Genomic DNA, 20,488 nt, shown 5'->3' on the forward strand with positions numbered 1-20,488 from the left:
TGCTCTGCAAGAATGAAAATATCGGTATATTAGAGTGCAATTTGGCGAAATGTCTTTATTAAGTTTGACAGGTGATTTTACTTATTCGGCACAATGTGGCTAAGTGAATTGTTTTTAGCGGTTAAGAGTCGGGACACCGGCCATTAAACCCTTTGCTTGACAAAGGAAACTAGAAAACAGACGTTTTTGAAAGCTCGTTAAATAAGTTTTCAATTCCTATATGTGTTTAAAAAAAACTTACCTTTACTGATATGAGACAGTTTAACAAAACCAGTGTCACATATCGGTAACAGAAGCAGGAAAAATGCACGGGCTGACCGAGGTTCGAACCCGAGACCCTCCGAATAGGATATTGAGGAACGAAAAAACTATCAAACACGGGAGGCTGGTATGTTTCTGCTAGGAAAAGGAATGATTACTAATCTGAATAATGTAATTCTGTTTGTCATGCTGTCATTCTTTCTTTCCATACAATATATCGCTTTGATTTGAAGTACTGTCAGGTTTTTTGTATGTGAATATTTACTAGTGAGGTGACAGTTATTGTCCTAGTCAGGTTGTTTAATAAAATTATTTGAAGAAAACGAATCTGTGGTATCTTTAATTTAACGTTCCGCGTATTATTGACACCACAACATTTGAATGTTTTGAAAAAATCATTAATCATTGAGATAAGATATAATAAATTGAATTCTCATGCAAACTAAATTATGTCAAACAATTAAATATTTATGACTGAAACAATGTTCAGTGAGAGACTGTAAGATTAAAGAGCCACTGCTGTTTATTAATTAGGCGCAACGTAAGACGTACGACTATGCGACAGGCGAGCTGACATATTCAACGAATGTGTGGTGGAAGATCACAAACATATTACAAAGGTTTTATAACAACGTTAAAAATGGTGTGTACTATGTTAAGTCAATTACCATAGGTGAAATTGATCTACAGAGCTGGTTAATTAATAAAACATATTAGGGGACTTGTCACTTGTCAATCAAACAGGACGAGGAGCGTTTGTCTGTGTGTTACTGGTACACAGATGTCAGGGTCTTTCGTGTCTTAATATTAGTTCAACTGCCATCACTAGCCAGGGGAATATTTCCGGGACGACGACCTGCACCTACATGGTGAGTACATGCTCTTTTTGTCTTTAACTAAATATTTATTGTTCCTAACATTTTAACTTCCTAACTATGTACACGAGATAATATTGATAATTTAACAATATCAATACAATGTAAGGTATCATACGAGTCAATTATAACGCTAACCTATAGCCCTTGTCAATGATGATAATGTTACAATAGGGAAACATGACTATCATATTGTTTAATATACACACTTTACTCTTTATTATTAATTTAAATAACGAATAAATTAATTATTATTATTTAAATTATTGAAATTAAATATAACTCCTTTCATTTAATCATTTATAGAAATGAGGAGTTTTACACACTAATACTTGTGATTCAACCTTAGCTAAGACAAATTTGGCTATATGATGCATATATAGTGCCGTTTATTTTTGGTATGCCGTGTCTATTATCGTATACTCACCTGCGTTTTAGGTTCCTCCTTAAGTCGTACCATACATGTTTATATACTGCTCTTAATACAGCTTCTATATAACAGTTCCTAAAGAAACTTTGATATATCTTTGTAAACGAAGCAAACGTTTCCCATTTGATGTTCTAGAAGAGATGCATTGTTCTGTTCAGTTGGATTGGAAGGTTTGTGGATAATTCAATTGTATTGCTAATCATGTGCTCTTAAAACCCTTAAGGACCCATAATGGAATAGTAAAAGTCCATCAGAACAAGAGGTTTGATATATATTTTTTTCCATTTCTAGTTTGCTTATAAGGGATTCGACACATAGGTGATAGTGAAATGCGATTATCTCTTTCAAAAATGTTTAAGTGATGAACACAGAATTTTTGTTTTTAAACACTATGTGAATACATATAAAAACAGTTTAATTTTAAGTATTTTTTCTATATATAAGCTGTGTATGGACTTCAGATCGCTATTATCCGAAGATAAAAGTGTTAAATGTCATTTAATGACCGCTGTCTTGTGAACCATAACAATTGATACCAGATGTGTTATCAAACACAGATGTATTTTACGTCCTGATAGGGATATGTAACATATGTACATAAACAATATTTATTGAATCATGATATACATTCTGAATTATGCTTTCACACAATTATGCAGTAATGTATGAAAAGAGAACGTCTGCAGACACATGAATTGAAGATTTGTGGCAGAGAATATATTTTGTATAAAACCCACTAGTCTCATTCGTAACTTTCCAAATTCAAGAGTATTGTTGATGAGAATATGTCTGTATTTTTGGGGTATTTATTATGTATTTTTTTATTAAGGATATAAAATGTGCAATGTTTGTTGAAAATATCGCAAATAATATGTGTTGTTCATACCGGTAAGAATCATACGAACTAAAATTGTAACCTTCCGTCTTAACCATAGGTTTCATAATTTCTTTCGATTTCTTTTGCAAATAAAGGATTGGACGCAATCAATACCTATTAAACGCTGCAGTTCAATATGGAACAAACGCTGAAGCAAATTATTTTAGATTCTGTCAGATCTGTTTGTGTACTTCGTCAAATACTTGTCATAGTCCTACCAGCTGTGACCTTGGTGTGACCTCTGTCTTGTGAACCATAACAAGCATCAAGGTTAAAAGCTAAGAATTGATAAGCACCATCTATCACTCATATAAAGATCAATTTAAATTCCTTATGGATACTTCCGAGGTGTATGACAATAAAATAAAACAGGAAAAAGTTCTAACAATTCCGGATTGAATAAAACTATACAAGCATATTGTTATGAAAATGCACTTGTAGAGTGGTCTAGCCGACTTCTATGTATGCTCGGTGAGCAGGTCGACTCGGCCGAAGGTGATGAGCTGTCGTGCGTGACAAGATCGAGTGTAGTCTACACTTAATTGGTCAAGCCGCTATACGGACGTTTTTCGCGTACTGTTGGTCTGATCGTAGATTAAACTCGCCGTTGCAGGCTAACCTCATAATAAGCATTCATATTACTTGTAGCTTCTTACTACAATATTTTGCAAAATCGAATTGCTAAGTTGAGCAGGCTTGTCATTGTTTAAAAACGAGTTTATTTAACTTGGCCCAGATATTAAGATATTTCGAACTCTGAGACTCCATTGTCTACTACGACTTATACTATAGTGTTTAGTCTGCATTAAACCCAACAGCACACACAGGTTATACTCTGCTATGTTTTTTGTCGATAAAATAACAAACACTTAAATTGTCGAAAATGAGCATTTATTCTAAATGCCAGAAATCGAACATATGTATACATATTTGTGTTGATTTTTATAATAAGGTGTACAAAGAACAAAAAAAGATGGGGCTTGCTTCAAAATAAACGCACCATTTGTAATTAAAAGATGTACAACAAATGAAACAAAATTTAAAACAAAGATGTGCAACAATTACATTGTTACACAATAGTATATAAAGGTGGATACAAATTAGGGGAGGAGGAGGGTAGCTGATTTTTAAGGAGATTTTTCAAAATGTCAGCATGGACAAATATTCTGCACAGGTCACGTGACTTTAGTACACCAAAACATCACGTGACTATTTCTATAGGGATGGACTAGTTTCAAAAACGGAAAGTTATCCTCCATCCGGAACCCACAAAATATAACAAATAAAAATATCATATACATTGTACTAACCAGATAATATAAATTACTTTATGCATTGCATAAATACAATTATATTATCGTGTTTAGTCTGCATTAAACCCAACAGCACACACAGGTTATACTCTGCTATGTTTTTTGTCGATAAAATAACAAATACTTAAATTGTCGAAAATGAGCATTTATTCTAAATGCCAGAAATCGAACATATGTATGCATCTTTGTGTCGATTTTTATAATATGGTGTACAAAGAACCAAAAAAGATGGGGCTTGCTTCAAAATAAACGCCACAAACTTGAACTTAAATATAACCATATTTCTGTTCACGTGCCCCACTGGGATACCCCTGCCATTAGCTAACCTCGCCTCTTAACTTTACTCATTATCAATTTCAGGTTCACCAGTTTTAAACTTCGTATAATAACAGATGTTTGCGTATCCCTTCTGTTCCGTTAGTTATTTGGTCCAAATTGGATTTCCATCCTTTTGGCCCTTAGCCTCACCGATGACTCCTAGAATATTAAAACAGCTGTATGATGGAGTGGAATTAATTTTAGGGATACTGTCTCTATTACCAAAGTCTATAGATTCATCCATCGTAGAAGACGGACACACATCAGATTATTTCCCAAAGTACAACTTGTGATGCAGGAATTATTAAACATTACTGAATACGTAGTTGCACTTTCATATATTTTCGTAATGACTTGTCTCTTTCATTTTCTTCGATGTCTGTTTGGAGGGACGCTGACCTCCCTTGGTCAGTTCATTATTTGTTCATGGCTAAACTGCTTGACCAAAGGTAGCTGACCTTGACATGCCTTGTGATAAGTTAAAGCCAATCAGCGATCTAATTAAAATTAGACTTGAAAGTCCTTACCTAATAATAACCTTACTGTTACGTGTTTATAGCGAGATGGAACATGTGGAACCGTTTTGTTTTATAATAAAACATACAAACGTCATACACGTGCTGTTACACGTGCTTACACTAATTAAACCCATACACAATTAACTTTATAGTACGTAATGACTTAACACGCTATAGACAATGTACTACAGTGTATTTCCATAAAATTATACCACTGGCACGCATATTTATATATAATTAAACTGAAGCATACCATAATTCTTACTCATGACAAATATATTTTATTTTTATATTTACAGACTTACTCTTGCAAAACTTAATAAACAAATGACTGTTTACAACTCAAGTTTATTGTTAATATTTAACCACAGATGTGAATAACATGTATACACACGTATTATGCTTGATTTGATGACGTCTTTAGGTAGTTTCATGCTGTATATCATCCCAAGTGCGACAAAGACGTCATGTGACTTAGGGTTACGAAAATGAGACATAAGCTCCCTAAAAATCAACCAATCAATCAATCAATCAATCAATCAAACAATAAAACAATCTGGTTTTGTGAATATGCTATCTTATCTGGTTATAGAGACACACAGTTGTATCACGGCAAAAGTGTTCGTTGACATGGCAAAATTGTTAACTATGAAACAGTTGGAAAACAAATAAAGCTAGAAAAAGCGTAAACATATCAAAACAAATTTTAATTCCATTCATCTCCTTCTCATTCATTCATCTAACAAACAACAAGAGAATATCGATGTCCACTAAACAACAATTTGAACTCAAAATCGAGTAAAAAATGTTGAAATATAAACAAAGGAAGGATTTACATGGAACGCCTAGAAAAATACAAGGAGAATGATAACACCAGGTGTTCCGGAAGGGTAAGCGTCTTCTGCTTCATCGACGTGATCCGCCATGTAAATATAGGTCAAACCAAAGTGTTGTCACATCATCATATGGAAAACGCGGCTAACATAGGCTATCATTTCAAAGATAGAAATGATATTTAAAGAAAAAAAATGAATTAGTTCTCTAAATTAAATAACCTTATTTCAACTTTCATCTTGTTTTCTTTCCATTCACGGCAGGAATGATGACGACGGTAATTTTGTGCGTGTCCTTGACCCTGGCTGGCCTTTTTAGTTGTTCTCTCTCATCGCACGTGCCCACCAGTGTAGACCTCGTATCGAACCTTATCAAGATCTGTGTTGAAACAGCAGTTGAACAGATAAACTCCGAACTGACGGTCAACCACGGTGGTCATTCAGCCGGACAACACTCTTCACATGGACAACACTCTTCACATGGAAAACACTCTTCACATGGACACCAAGCCCAAGTTATGCACGCGCCTGGCAACAAAGCACACAGTGGACACTCCAAAGGTTAGAGAGTTCCATGTATAAGATCGAAAGCACTCCAAAATGTTCAGTATACATTAATTACTTTATTCGTTGGGTTAAACACCAAACTGGAAATATATTAACACGTGGTCGGCCTAAGTGTTTTATTTCCTCGTTTGTTGGAATTCGCTTACGGCATGACGCATATGCTCTCTGTCTCGACTTAATAAACGTTTTATCAGTGCCTTCTCACTTCGTCTTTTTAAGTGATTATCATACTTTCTTTCTTTCAAGAAAATCAGATAGGACCGTCGATGGAATAGGATTAGTTTTATTTTCGACTTTCGAGAGAGAAAAAGAAAAGAAAAAAAGGAGTTCTTTAAATGTTTAAATACAAGTGTTTATCTTCACATCCTTGTAGGTCACGGTCACATGGATCACAACGAAGGTGGTCACTCGCATGCGCACGTGCGAATTCTAGATAGGAATGCTCGTGTCATAAGACGAGTGCAGGAAAACTTCAGAAAATTGTAAGTGTATTAGTAAGACAACACAGTGAAAATGTAATGCAACATTGAAAAGGATATCGCTGTCGTAATAGCGATGTTAATTGTAAGCTTCCAAATGGCGTTGCAATGTGAAGGATATTTGTCTTAATGAATTGCTTACGTTTAGGCACGAGTGCATACCATTGGGAGTTATATGAATTCGATACGAATGTTTTATAGGTAATGGATTCTGCAAAAATAATTCCCATTTTTGATGAATGATTAATAAAATATTTTATTGAATTGATCGTTTAGGACCGGAGCCTGGCCGGAAGCCATCATGAAAGACGAGATGTTGAAGAAGGAATGGCGAAAGCAAGTGAAGCCACATTGTGATTTCATGGCGCCAAGTTTCACGTGTGACGCTTCGGCTCGGTACAGGACCGCAGACGGAACGTGTAATAACATGGCCCATCCTTTATGGGGTAGTACCATGACGCCACAAACTCGGTTTCTGCCACCGAAATACGAAGACGGTAAGTGATATGTGTTAAAAATGAAAGCAAACTCGTCATGATAGTAAATTGGAAGTCTTTACGCGCAATAAACCATGGGGAGAAATGAGAACTAGGCATATTGGATATTGTCGGTAATATCGGAACAAATACGTCGTTTTAAATATAGCCGTGAAAATGTGTTTGATTCAGAGAAAGGTAAAATAGACAAATGGTTAATATATATACAATAGATAGCCATTTACACTTTCTTAGTCTACAGATGATCAGTGTTTAAATTCGAATAGCACCAGAAAACGAATTCAAACTCAAATGTTAGTGTTGTGATAGCGTTTTTAAAAAATGGCGCGACGTGCGACGACTATACATTCTGTTTTGGACTATAGGAATGAATTCACAACATAGAAATACTTTTTGTCATATAAATTTTAAAGGTTATCATAAAATGTTAATATGCTGACAAAAAAATATTCATTTGACGTGTAAGATACTGCAAAATGCAAGCCTTGATCCGATTGGGGTCCTGGTAATGATGGTTTGGTGATCCGATTTGGGTCACCTTACTTAACAGCTACCAAAATAGCCCCTACCGGACATCTTTTCGGCAACATTTCGGACAATACACAACCATATTTATAATTAGCACCCTAGTGGCCCCCTCATTGGCTGTTTCGTTAAATTTGCTGTCAATTAAGTAGGCTATTTTATCCTGTGAATGATTGGCACACCTCGGACGCTTGTGTGTGTCGGACGCCATCTTTGTTGCTATGAAGAGAGATTCTAGTTTGATTTATCTCCCCTCGCACGTGCTTTTATAGACCCCGGCAGAGCGGGGTATATAGAAATATAGACCCCGGCAAGATATCTTATCAGATAGAGTGTTACAAGTTAGAAGGGTGACACAATTAAACATGTTAAAAAATAGGGATTCACTTCGTACATTATTACACGTTCATATTTTAGCGGTATTCTAGATTTAAGAGTCTTTGTATTGCGCTTATTGAAGGTTCTGTATACATTTTATTGCATATATCATGAGAGCGCCAATTCATCAATGACATAGTTTGTTAAAATTAGATAATAACCTTGAATTTTAGACCGCTAAAGGATCACTTTTATAGTGTATATTTCTTACTCTGATTTGCAGAAATCAACGCACCACGGACAAAATCGATCAACGGGAAACCACTGCCGAGTGCTCGACTGATTAGTAACGTTGTCCATAGCAACACAGGTCATAGTCCAGTGTACAGTAAAAAGAGCACTAATATGTTCATGGCGTACGGTCAGTTCCTGGACCACGATATACTCCATACACCTGTCCTGAAAGGTAAATTTACACGCCGACATGTATTACTCCGAATTCAGACTAGTCACATTTTTTAAGAGTCCCTGTTCCGCTCCTCTGTGATTTTTTTTCCATAATCATATACAATACTGTGACCTCTCCTTAATTTCGTAGTACCATCTATGCTGACCAGGTTTGGTTGTGGTGTGGTTTTAATTTGTCCCTTTAACAGCTAATGTCATTTAAGAACGTACCTCCGTGTGTGGTATGTATGCGTGCGTGCGTGTGTGTGTATGTGTATGTGCTGGAGACAGGGTATGTTGGTGAACTTGCCTACTTATTATTGAGTGGATCTGATGACAACTTTATAGTGTTATCTTACTGAAATGCATGTACGATGCCGACGGCACACAGCGCAGCATTCCGTCGGTTCGAATGATAGAATACAAAGTCTAGTCCACGCGGAAACTCTACATTCAAAACACTGAGGCTGATTACCTTTTTGTTTATTTCATCTCCATTATGTTTTCCCACGCAAGTCCCACAAGCTATATTTTATTTTTATAAATGATTTCTCAAAGCTAACGTGATTCCACAATGTCTTTAATACGCATGCGCAGTTACAGTTGTTGTCAGTGGTACGGGGATCCTTGATTGAATGTTATCTAAATACCATGATCGATTGTTTTAAATACTCAAACAGAAATATAGAACATGATGCTCATTGAAATATCATTAGATTATGTATCAAGTATACTTAAGCTAATTTCTTTTATCAACTTAATTAGTATTTTATTTATTTTGATCAAAACTTAAACCAGTTGAATTTGGAAATAAAATGGTAAAAGTTTGATGAATTTTGATTAAATTATTAAAAATAATCAAAAATCTTTTTTCTATAAAGATACTACTGAAGTTTGGGCATGATCTTGTTGTCAGATTGCTGATATCAAACATGTTGGTATTTTCATATCGTCGTATTGTGTAAAGCTGGTTTGCCATTTTCACAAATATCAGACATATATCATCAGAAATCTTAAGTTATATCCCTCAGTTTATTTCGTCACACATAAATGATCTCATTTGAATATTTCTGTATTTTAGATGATAACGGGAAGGATATGCAATGCTGTCCGCTGGGAAATAGGGAGTAAGCAAAATTTTGCAAATCGACTATTCTGTATAAGTGATCTAATTAATAAAGAGAGTTTCAAATTTGAGTTTTGCATAATAAGGATTGTAATACTGTAAAAGTGAACATTTTTGCGGTGAGGAAATATTCGCGCGATAATATCTGCTATTAGTATTTAATTATACACCTTAAGTCAATTGTAAAGATAAATGTATAGCTTATATAGATTATAGATGAAAAGATCGATAGATTTGAGTAGTATTACAAACGCGATAATTTCCACACCGCGATTGCTTTAAAGGGTAACAACGCGAACATTTCCACACGCGAAAACTTTCACTTTAACAGTAATGAAAACGAAAATTCAACATTTCAACTGAACAATTTCTTTTTGAATTAATAAAAAAGAGGACAAATTGTACAATGTTAAGTTGAGCTTGAAGTGAACCTTGCCATGACTAGCCCCGTTTACTTTGCAGTGAACATTGCTTCCCGATTGCAGTCCCCCTGGATGATCCTATGTTCCGAGGATGGTGCATGAGTTTCGTACGATCATCAGCCACGCCTCTCCCGAACTGTGACCCAGGTAATACACCTAATGACACCTGTAAATTAAACACCCATACACGAACGTGAAACATGAATTCAATTACAATCATTGAATGTATTTGAATAATTTAGATCGGTTTTGATTAAAATGTATTAAATTATTTTCTGCGAAATTTTAGCATATATCTGCAATGTTAAACAATGGATGCACGTCATTTAGTTTATGGGATTGCATAATCACCCATCGTGACGTCAGTATTAAGTCAATAGACCTGACTGCAAGATGGGAAATTGAAACAAGTGTTCAGCGAATAATTGCATACATCTTGATAATTGATAAAAAATATATCTGGATTTGTTTCCATGTAATAAGACATATATGAAAATCATCCTCACCTTTTTATTACTAGACAGACCCGTGGTTGAATTGAAACCTACAGACTTTGTGTATCAATAACATCGTCTTAATATAGTAAATTGTACTATAATTGTGCATGAAATTAAGCTACAGACAGGATAATACAAAGACAGAATTAGTCAGGACAACGACATTATGCTAATTAAATCTAAATTAAATGTTGATTTTTGTTTCAAAATTTTGATTTACAGGGCATCGGGAACAAATGAATCACCCTACGTCTTATATAGACGGATCTGCCATATATGGCTCCAACAAAGTACACCAGGAAGAGCTTCGCCTCCATCACCACGGTATGGTCACGTATGGTAGAAATACAGGACCTTACACGAATGGCTCCGTGTCCTATTGAACTTATCAAACGAGTTCAATAATTTGATATGACACGAGCCTTTAGTAGTGTCATATTTTATTTATTGGACGAGGTTTGATATATTCAATAAGATATGGAAGAGAATGTAAGATTTAATTTATCAAATAATTTTAATAGTTTCAATAAAAACTTTTAACAAAATTATTGTTATCAGATGATTTTATATAGGTTAAAACCGAAGTACTTTGATCATAGTAATGTCGTTCCGCGCAGTTCAAAGTACTTCCAGATTAAAAAAAAATGAATGGTTTTAAATGCGATGAATTTAATAAATAAAAAAAAAAACACAAAAAGTATTTCAAATATATTTAAAAAACCCAGTAAATATATCATGCGGTAAAGTGAATAAAGTAGTTCCTGTAGTGGCGTGGGAATATGTTCCCACGTTTTTGTCCAATCGCAACACCTTAAGGTTTTATTACACGTGTGTGATACCATATTTATGACATGGCCGTATGACACAGAAAAATGGGCCAGTTATGTTATAATATAATTTATGTGATAACATGGTACTGACTATATACATGTAAATATTTCAGGAATAGCCATTATTATTTTGAGGGTTATGATGTATATGCCAAATATACTGTTTGCATTTTCATAAACCCTGGTTATTCATTAGAAATAGAAAAAAGACAGACAACACTTTATAGTTCGTAGTAATAAATATTTCTTATAAAAAAAATGTTTTTGCACAAAATACAACATGGCGCTGCAATTTCATAATCGAGCTACCGCCACCAATCAGAAGTTAGTTACAAATACCGCGCCAAATATTGCGGTATACGTCATCACTTTTTGTGTTTACCTTTTCTTAGTTTACACGATATGAGCTGCAAACGTTCAGCAATATATGAATATAAACAGTATCTGAAAAACACTTTGAATTAACTTACTTGCAATTAAACTGAATCTATTTGGTGACGATTGCTGTAATTATCAACCATTTTTTAACGTTTGCCGTAAAGTTTCTAGTAAATCATAATTTTGAAATTGTTTTTAATTTTATTTCACGATGAATATGATTTGACAGGTATACCAAAACTTATAGCATAAAGATTTAAGACCATTAGCCAACGAAATAATTGGACTACAGATTGTATACGGGAGTCATGACCTTTTGGTGAAACACAAATGAACAAAATATGTTCGCTGATTTGTATGCGTGATGAAGGTTGTTTATGCTAATGACAGTATTACATTTGATTTGTAGGTCGTATCAAGCTGTCGGCATCAGGACATCTCCACAGCGCTCCGGATAACGAATGTATTCTGTCATCTCCCGGACATCACTGCTTCCAGTCAGGTATTGGCTAGGGCTGTCACATTATATCGAGAGACCGGTATGTCATAATTCGCAGGCATATCGTATCGTATCGTATCGTTTCGCAATGCAGAAATGGAATATCGCTGTATCGCAATATTTTTCAATGGCTTATCTTTAAATGTCTTCTAGGTGTTTTGACCTTGTAACACATTTTTCTAGTAATCATAAACTGGTAATACCATGATCAGCAGCTGGTTATTTTTTAAGCTATTTTTCCCTAGCTAATGAAGCGAGAAGTGATCGCAATACATTCCTCTTATATTACAAAATATATCGTGATATGCGATTTGTGACGTCCCAGGTATTGGCATCAGACATCCCTGTCTTAGTGTCTAAACTGGTCTATTATGTATACTGACCGGGACACAAGTTATGTTATTGTATTTTGCTGTTAATACATTTGATTGTTTTAAATTATTTTGGAAATGGCGACGATGTAAACGTAGAATATATTCAATATCAACTATTAAAAAAATTAATGACATTTGGTTAAATGATTCACGGGTTTAGCTGTAATTGATGTTGTCTTAACAAAGCATACAGATAGAGCCGTAAGAAGTGAATTAATTTATCAACACATGACTTTGTGTACGAAGGGCGGTAGCTCTTAGATAAATAGAGAAAAATCACTACAGCGTCAAATATCAAACAGGGAAATACGTCTACCTTGTGTAATTGTAAATTTAAAAAGGTAAGAATTTGAAATGGAAAACCATTAAATATTATATAACATATAAGAAAGAAGGTACGTAATCTCCGAAATCTACATTATTTCAGACATTTGAAACACTTAATTGCAAAGTCCATAAGCGTATCGTTTCATTCAACTGTATTTTTTGCAATTTAAATTAAAAAAATAATATATTAAAGTTTCACTGTGTGCATAGTAAAACCGATTAAAAAATTCGAGCACTGTTTCCTAGAATTGTGATATCAAATTAAAATGGATAGACTCCACAGCTAGCTTTTAAGACAAGACACTTTGTTGTTAATGGAAAGTATCAGAACATAAGCGGTCTTAATTTCTATTCGACTAACTCCAGACAAATATTTATAAAAGTGAAATTTGATCAACTGCAATCAAGATGACATAACCATTGGATTTGATATGGCAATGCGTTTATTAAATAATAATTATAGGCAGGTTAGCATTCTAAAAAATAAATTAGAACATACATGTTGTCCATACGTTTCAGTGTTTTGATTTATGTGATAACAAAGAAAACATGTTCTTATTGAAACGGCGATAAGTCCCCGCAAATGATGCACTGCCAAAATACCCTTACACACGAAGTTGGAGCCAAATTAGAAAAAGGCAGGGACCGTTGTCATCCCCTTGACGTACCCCAATAAATGTATTTTAATAATGAGAAGAAACGCATCGATATCAATAAATCCCCCACTTCGTTTGGGAAACTTAAGGAAAAGTCATTCAACATGTTACATGGTACGAATATTTGCACTGTTGAAAAAAAAACTGTATGTACAATCCTTTCTCTATAGGTGATGGTCGTCGTCACGTGACCCCGACGTTGACGTGTCTACATCTGTTGTTCGTAAAAGAACACAACTACATTGTCGACACGTTACGGACATTGAACCAACACTGGGACGACGAGCGGCTCTTCCAGGAGGCAAAACGAATCGTATCGGCCGAGCTACAACATATCGCATTCTCAGAGTATCTGCCGATTGTCATTGGTCAAGAGCATATGGACCAGTATGGTCTTTACCCAACGACACACAGCTACAAGACGGTGTACGACGAAACGGTCGAAGCCTCCACATCGAATGCTTTTGGTGCTGCGGCGTTTCGATTTGGACATTCTGAGGTTCCGGGAGTTTTAGCGATGATGGCAAGAAATTACAGTCTCATTAAAGCAATTCCTCTCCACACCCAATTCAACAGACCCGATCTCATGTTTGATTCTAATGGAGACGAAAACCTGATGAGGTGGATGACCAATTCTTACCACGACCGGAACGATCGTCTTCTACAGGATAGTGTTCGAAACTTCCTTTTCTTGAAGGATGACGGAGAGAGTTTCGATCTAGCTGCCATAAACATTCAAAGGGGGCGTGACCACGGACTTCCTCCCTACAACACGTGGCGGAAGTGGTGTGGTCTACCGACTGCCTTACATTTCGGGGAGAGACTCGGGAGACTTATTGACCACGACCAAGCTACAAGAAAACTCTTGTCTAAAGTATACAGGTGCGTATACAATGTTCACCACCAAACGCCGATTTAAATGTATTTTGAATATGGTGACGTCAGAATACTGATAATCAATAAATGCCACATAACTGAAGAATGTGTATTGATTTGAGTGATCTGCTTTCAAAACGTTAAAAGGTTGGTTTCAGTTTAGCTTATTATAGGACTAGAACTTCCGATGGTAGTTGTTCTAGTTTCATCAACCTCAAAAAATACATACAATTTTGATATTCTGTTAAATTGCTCAATGTGTAAAAATTAAATAGTAAAACAATTATGAAACGTGAAGACGAATCTAATTCAATTCCAAACACCTAAAACTAAAATACGCCTTTAAATTTAAGCATGCATATCAGTGTATCTCTAAATTCGTTATAAATAACGATTGTCTCCCTTGACAGTCACCCGGATGACATAGATCTCTACACAGGAGGTCTGTCAGAGATACGTCTTCCCGGCGCTGCGACGGGTCCCACGTTTGCTTGTATCATAGCAAGACAGTTCAAGAAATATCAGAGTGGAGATAGATTCTGGTACGAGAACGATGACGCGGAAAGCAGGTTCACACTGCGTAAGTAGAGTACAGGACTTTAACTTCAATGGAATGAAAGTATTACAGTTAATAATATATGGATGCTAATAATTCATTCCTGTGTGTGCACTTTTCAAATGTGTCACTTATTCGTGTATACTTGTCAAATGTGTCATTATTTTGTTTTCATTCTTTCTAATTCATCACCAATTTGTCAGCTGGTTTCTATTAGTTTACAGTTAAATGAAAATGTTAATTGAACAATCTAGAGGTTGTTTCAACTTCATCTTGGAATTTTTCTATGCATACGTAGGTAAATATAACCTAATTGATCTAAAATCGTCTCAAATATGAAAAACAGCATTATCTATGGGTCGTTTTTTGAGTACCTGGTCACAATATCACAAAATCCTAGCTTGAGCTTAAAGTTTATGAAGGGTTAAGTTTGATCACATTTCGTGAGCTTTTATTTTTTTGGGACGGGGCAGTTATCAGAAACACTGATTGTTCACGGCAAGGAATAAAACAACAGAAATCAAAAACAATAAGGTGAAATCAGAGTGTATTATTGGTTGCAGTTTTTAAGGCTACAGCCTATTGAAAATTATTTCAACGTTTTGAAAAATGGGAACAATTGTGACGACTTATGAAATATTTGTCACCTGATATGATACCGATTTTTTTTTTCTTCATCAAAATATTTACATTATATTTAAATTTGGATGCCGTAAAAGTAATATGTCATGTTTTGTTTTGTTTTAAAGCTCAGCTGAACGAAATCAGGAAAACGACCCTGGCTTCAGTATTGTGTAAAAACACCGGTACACAAGTGACTCAACCATCAGTATTCCTAGCTAATAACGACTTCAGGTATGTTATCATATTTAATGGATTATCAATTCTGATATCAAACCCTAAAAGAGTACAGTAGGACAAAAAACTCAAAGAAACAATTTAAACAATAATTAACATAGTCTCTCAAATAAGTACCACTCACAGGTAGCATTCGGCGACCTCCTGATTACCTTACTCAGTCCTTACTGAGATCAGTAGGGGGCTTCAGACTAGTTTGGTGATTTTGTCACGTCACCCAAATGTTTTACTTATTTCGGTTTTTGTTTTATTTGTAAAACAATAAAAAACGGAGTCAAAATGTAAAATTCTGTTCCTTATTTGGATTCCTTGTTGACATATACTATTACAGTAACACAAAGTGATTTGGGCAATAAGTTAAACTCTTGTTCCATTTTTATGACAATCGACCAAGTGAAACTAAAACATTTTATCGATAATGCCTCAGCCAAGCAGAAATGAGAGCACCAATTCACAATTATGAAAGCATTCATTGTTAGAATGTCAGGTCAAAATCAGCCTGACGGAGTTAAACAGGAGTTGAAAATGTATCTGTCGATCAGACAACAGGTTGAACATCTTTAATATTTAGATCAGCTCGATAGAGGATACACTTTCTTTAAAAATAAAAAGCACTGTCCCTGGTTCCGCTCTGATAAAAGTCACATTCTTTTTTTTTTTGCACAATCATTGCATCCCATACGTCCTTGAATGCTTTGTACACGAAACCAAGGTTTCAATTTCTTCCCATGTACTGAAAGATTGCTCTAAGAAATTATTAAGGATTATCTTTTAACTTTTCTTTGTTTATAGTAATAAATTAAGTCCAGCACGCGGTAAATTGCATGAACGCGAAGCGACTTATCTTTAAATGCTGTATTTGACTTCGCCCCTCATGTCCAAGAGGTACAATAGCAAATGGGATATTGAATAGTATAGATCAAGAGATTGTTAATATCTGTTTAGGTGAAATAGTTTCATCTGCACCTAAAGAAGTCCTTGTATATGGTTAAGCGTAATTTCTTCCTTTAGGTCTTTTGTTCTTAAGGCGACAACATGCAACAGCGATACAACATTGTATTCAATAGGTCCATGGGAAAACACAAAGAGTAAACATATATAGAAGTTTTACTACATTAACAACTAATATACAATGACTATACCTTATAGTCGCACAACGATAACCAAGTCGAACTTGCTTAATCTTCGCCAATTCTATTAAAAGTTGTATTCTCCCGACAGTACTGAACCTCTTCACTAAAACTAAATTTAAAAAAAAAATCGGGCTTGCAGCTTTCACCTAACATGAATAGCAATTAGGACACAACAGATGCCTTGCCTAAATCTCATGCTGATGAAATTAGCACCAGCCAACTGCTGCCATTCATGTTTTCACCATTTTCTTCAAATGTTATCATAACTAAATGGCTATAATCTAACGGCATTTTAATTTTTCAAAATAATTTTATAATTAAAAAAAAAAGTCAAACTGATCGATCCCCCCCCCNACACTGTTATGCATCTCACATCCCTTAAAGAGAAAATACATTTATGCATGGACGTTTTAACCATATTTGGAGGAAAAGTGTAAAATTAATACAGAAATAGATATTTTTATTAAAGGTGAATAACTCTTACATCCCCATTCCTGTTTGCTCATTTATCGCGTTGTACCATGTAACATAAAAAACAGAACGTAGAATCTTAAAAGAGATCTTAGTCAGTCAAAAGGACCACAGCATGAAGATATTGATATCATTTAATGATTTTCCATATATATAGAGAAAAGGATAATGATATTTGAATTATTTTATCACTATTGCAGCAACAGAAAGGTTTTGTGCAGTCAGATTCCTTCCATTGACCTGTCGTTTTGGAAGGAACACAGTGAGGCGGGCAGTCATACATTCCAATCACCAATAAGCCCAGTGTCCTTCCTCAATCCACTGCAGAGCCCTAATAGTCCATACGTTTTCAAGGATGTCTTCAACAAGTTATTGCAGAACCTACGCCAAAGAATGCTCGTCAAAGTATGAGAATCATGATGCCTCGGAATAACGTCCATCATCGTTACGGAGTATAACCATATATGGAACTAGCATCTCCAGATTTCCGACCATAAATATCCAAAACAGTTTTCTTAACAAAGAATGAATATACTTATAGAAAGGAAATGCATATCAAATAAACACATTGTTATTTGGACACTAAATACATATTGATGTTTCAAATGTCTTTTTGTACACTGACTGACGAATTTTACTTAACATATATGCATTTAGTTTTAAAGATAGTTTGTTATGAAAGGCCATGAATGCGTTTTTACTGAGCTATTTTAATTCATTTGATCAATAATTTGTAACTTTTGTACTACAAGTGTTAAACATAACTACACGAAGGGAAGTACAAGACTACATCGTAAAGTAAGATCATAATCTCATCTTTTATGAGAGAATTGCAACTGGTAAGTGTTGGATATTGTATTTCAGAAACTGAATAGCCCAATGTCTACACCAGTTCATCTATATATATAAAATGATAGAAACAGTCTTCTCTGATAAAATAACAACATACATGCATATCACAGAGCGTATTCTGTTCGTACAGAGAAGATCTCTCTTGAATGTTATCAGTTGTTTTTATATGTAACACATTTTTCAGATGTAACTTACTACTTAACGAAGTTTGTTAATACCATCATTATATTGTTTTAAAATGAAATCGTAATCATTAAACGCTGTTCCATTGAATCCCATATACAAACTACTGTGATCAGAATAGCGTTTATTTGACGGATTTTGATTAACTGTTGCAAACGATATATCGTCCTAAAGTGGGAACGTCTGTATTTAGTTTCAGCATCGTGATTTCACTGTCTTTGCCAGAGAGATGTGTTAATCTCAAGAAGAAGAAAACAAAAATGACATCTTTTAGATTATTTTCTTTTCATATAGAAAAAATGTTTTGTAGCGAGATCTTCCGCGATGTATACTTTATATAATTATATTACTAATTTCGTTATTGATAATAGGTGTAATTGATGCTGTATGTGCAAATTATAATAACGAATTCTAAACCACTCGTATTACAAAGTCGTGGTCAATTGTAAGATATGTTTCATTTAACACTTAATCAAAGAAAAGTAAAATACCCGAAATGTTTATGAAATGTTCTGAGGTAGCAAATAAACACAAATCAATATTTCAGAATATAATGTAGCGTAATGTATCATTTAAATTTAAAAATATTGCACAAAATAAATAATGTCGACTTCTGTCATTTAAATGTTGAATATTGCCACATCCATGTGATATATTTCTCCGGAATGCAGGCAATTCGTTTTTAAGTCTATGTAGTTGTTGCTGCTACAGAACTATTTTCTCATAACTTAATCACTATTTAGATGGATATTTTAAATAATAATGTATTGTGACTTAATATGTGTATTTGTGTTTATCAATTTATCAAAGCCGACAACTTAAATTTAGTAAATTAACCAAAACAACCCATTGACAAAAGATATTGCAAACCAAATTTTGCATTATTTCACAAAAAAACAAACCAATCTGGAATAAATTCAAAAAAATCAAGGAAGATTAAGAAAATTTTGGGCAAATGAAATTCATTAAAAATTAAGCTTTATATCTATTATTAAAACTGAAATTTGAGAACCGTTCAAAAGGTGGTAGAAGTGTGCATTTGTCATTATTTCAATGTTTTTAGTTGTGAATGTTAGAATGGGATATGAATTGAATGAAAGATAAACAGTTCACTATTTTAATAATGAACGTCCGGGAATTCCGGAAAGATCCTCGCACATGAATGAATGATGAAATTGATATATGTGTTTTGCAATTAGTGATATAAAAAAAACAACATTTTTTACCGAATACGGAAATGTATTTGTTCTATTTGTAGTTTGGCTTGTTTTCTTGGTGTCAATATACGTGTCATCAGGAATGCTGAAACATAATTAAAGATAATTTGTTATACAAAACAAGATAAAAATTGAAAAAGGAGTGCAAATGAGACAAGTATACGTTAAAGGTAAGAAACTATTGTCTTTTACTGGCATTACAACGGTGATTTAATTCTATTAGTAAGCAAGGCTGGAAGAAACAAGAAAATACCGAAGTGTTGTGTCGACAGAGCCGTGATTCGAACTCAAAATCGATAAAAGTAGGGCAAATATAATTTAAAGAAATATATGACCATGAAAAAACAAGTACAAAGTATATAGCATTGATGATAAAGTAAGACAGAACAATAGATACTTCGTCGTCAACAAGAAAGATATCGCAGAATTCTTTTTTACTTTGGAAACATTTCTACGCAATCAGAAGTTTTGACATTAACAGGGTTAAATTCAAAGTTTTTACTCGCGTCCTCATGTGTATATTATCAAAAGATTTTGATGTTTTGTATTTTACACATTTTAATCTATCTTCCCACATACAATGTTCAGACTGAAATGAAGGATTTAAGTTAAGATCTATAATCCCTGCCCAGTGGCATTGCTGACCGTCTCGTTGAAATTATCGTTCATAATCCGAGGAACCCACTTTTACCCCTTTCCAAAACAATTACAGTATGAAAGGTTTTGGACATGTGTTGAATTTCAGTACATGTCGTTTTCTTATAAAAAAAAGAGTGTTCAGCTTATCCTTCTTTCAATCGTGAACATCGGTTAAGGAAATATCATGGGGTAAAAAATCAAGAATCTCCCCTCTAAGGATTGAGATTTCAGTGAAAACAGCAATATTAAAAAATGCAGCCAATTGATCTAGGATCTAGTTTTAATTTTTATTTCATAAAAATAATAAAAAATACATTAGAGATGAGCATGCCTTAC

The 20,488-nt window shown here is 34.4% G+C and overlaps 1 protein-coding gene across 1 annotated transcript; it reads left to right on the forward strand.

Annotated features, from left to right (window-relative positions):
• Window positions 1-1,009: 1,009 nt before the first annotated feature.
• Window positions 1,010-19,526, forward strand: LOC110458225 (peroxidase-like protein). The gene is made up of 13 exons (XM_021509839.1): window positions 1,010-1,130; window positions 5,690-5,986; window positions 6,366-6,474; window positions 6,748-6,968; window positions 8,095-8,277; window positions 9,340-9,385; window positions 9,847-9,953; window positions 10,526-10,627; window positions 11,921-12,013; window positions 13,538-14,249; window positions 14,654-14,823; window positions 15,549-15,654; window positions 17,462-19,526. Exons 2-13 carry the CDS (start codon window positions 5,692-5,694, stop codon window positions 17,670-17,672), a joined length of 2,355 nt encoding a protein of 784 aa, XP_021365514.1. The 5' UTR covers window positions 1,010-1,130; window positions 5,690-5,691; the 3' UTR covers window positions 17,673-19,526.
• Window positions 19,527-20,488: the final 962 nt, after the last annotated feature.

This window comes from Mizuhopecten yessoensis, unplaced genomic scaffold (assembly GCF_002113885.1).
Source record: "Mizuhopecten yessoensis strain PY_sf001 unplaced genomic scaffold, ASM211388v2 scaffold9503, whole genome shotgun sequence".
In the NCBI taxonomy this organism is placed as follows: Eukaryota; Metazoa; Mollusca; class Bivalvia; order Pectinida; family Pectinidae; genus Mizuhopecten; species Mizuhopecten yessoensis.

Bases quoted from the DNA above. Each gene is read 5' to 3' on its own strand.
- LOC110458225 (XM_021509839.1), top strand. From the start codon at position 5,692: ATGATGACGACGGTAATTTTGTGCGTGTCCTTGACCCTGGCTGGCCTT. The intron at 9,386-9,846 runs GTAAGCAAAATT...TTTACTTTGCAG, and splicing joins TGTCCGCTGGGAAATAGGGA to TGAACATTGCTTCCCGATTG. The intron at 10,628-11,920 runs GTATGGTCACGT...TTTGATTTGTAG, and splicing joins GCTTCGCCTCCATCACCACG to GTCGTATCAAGCTGTCGGCA.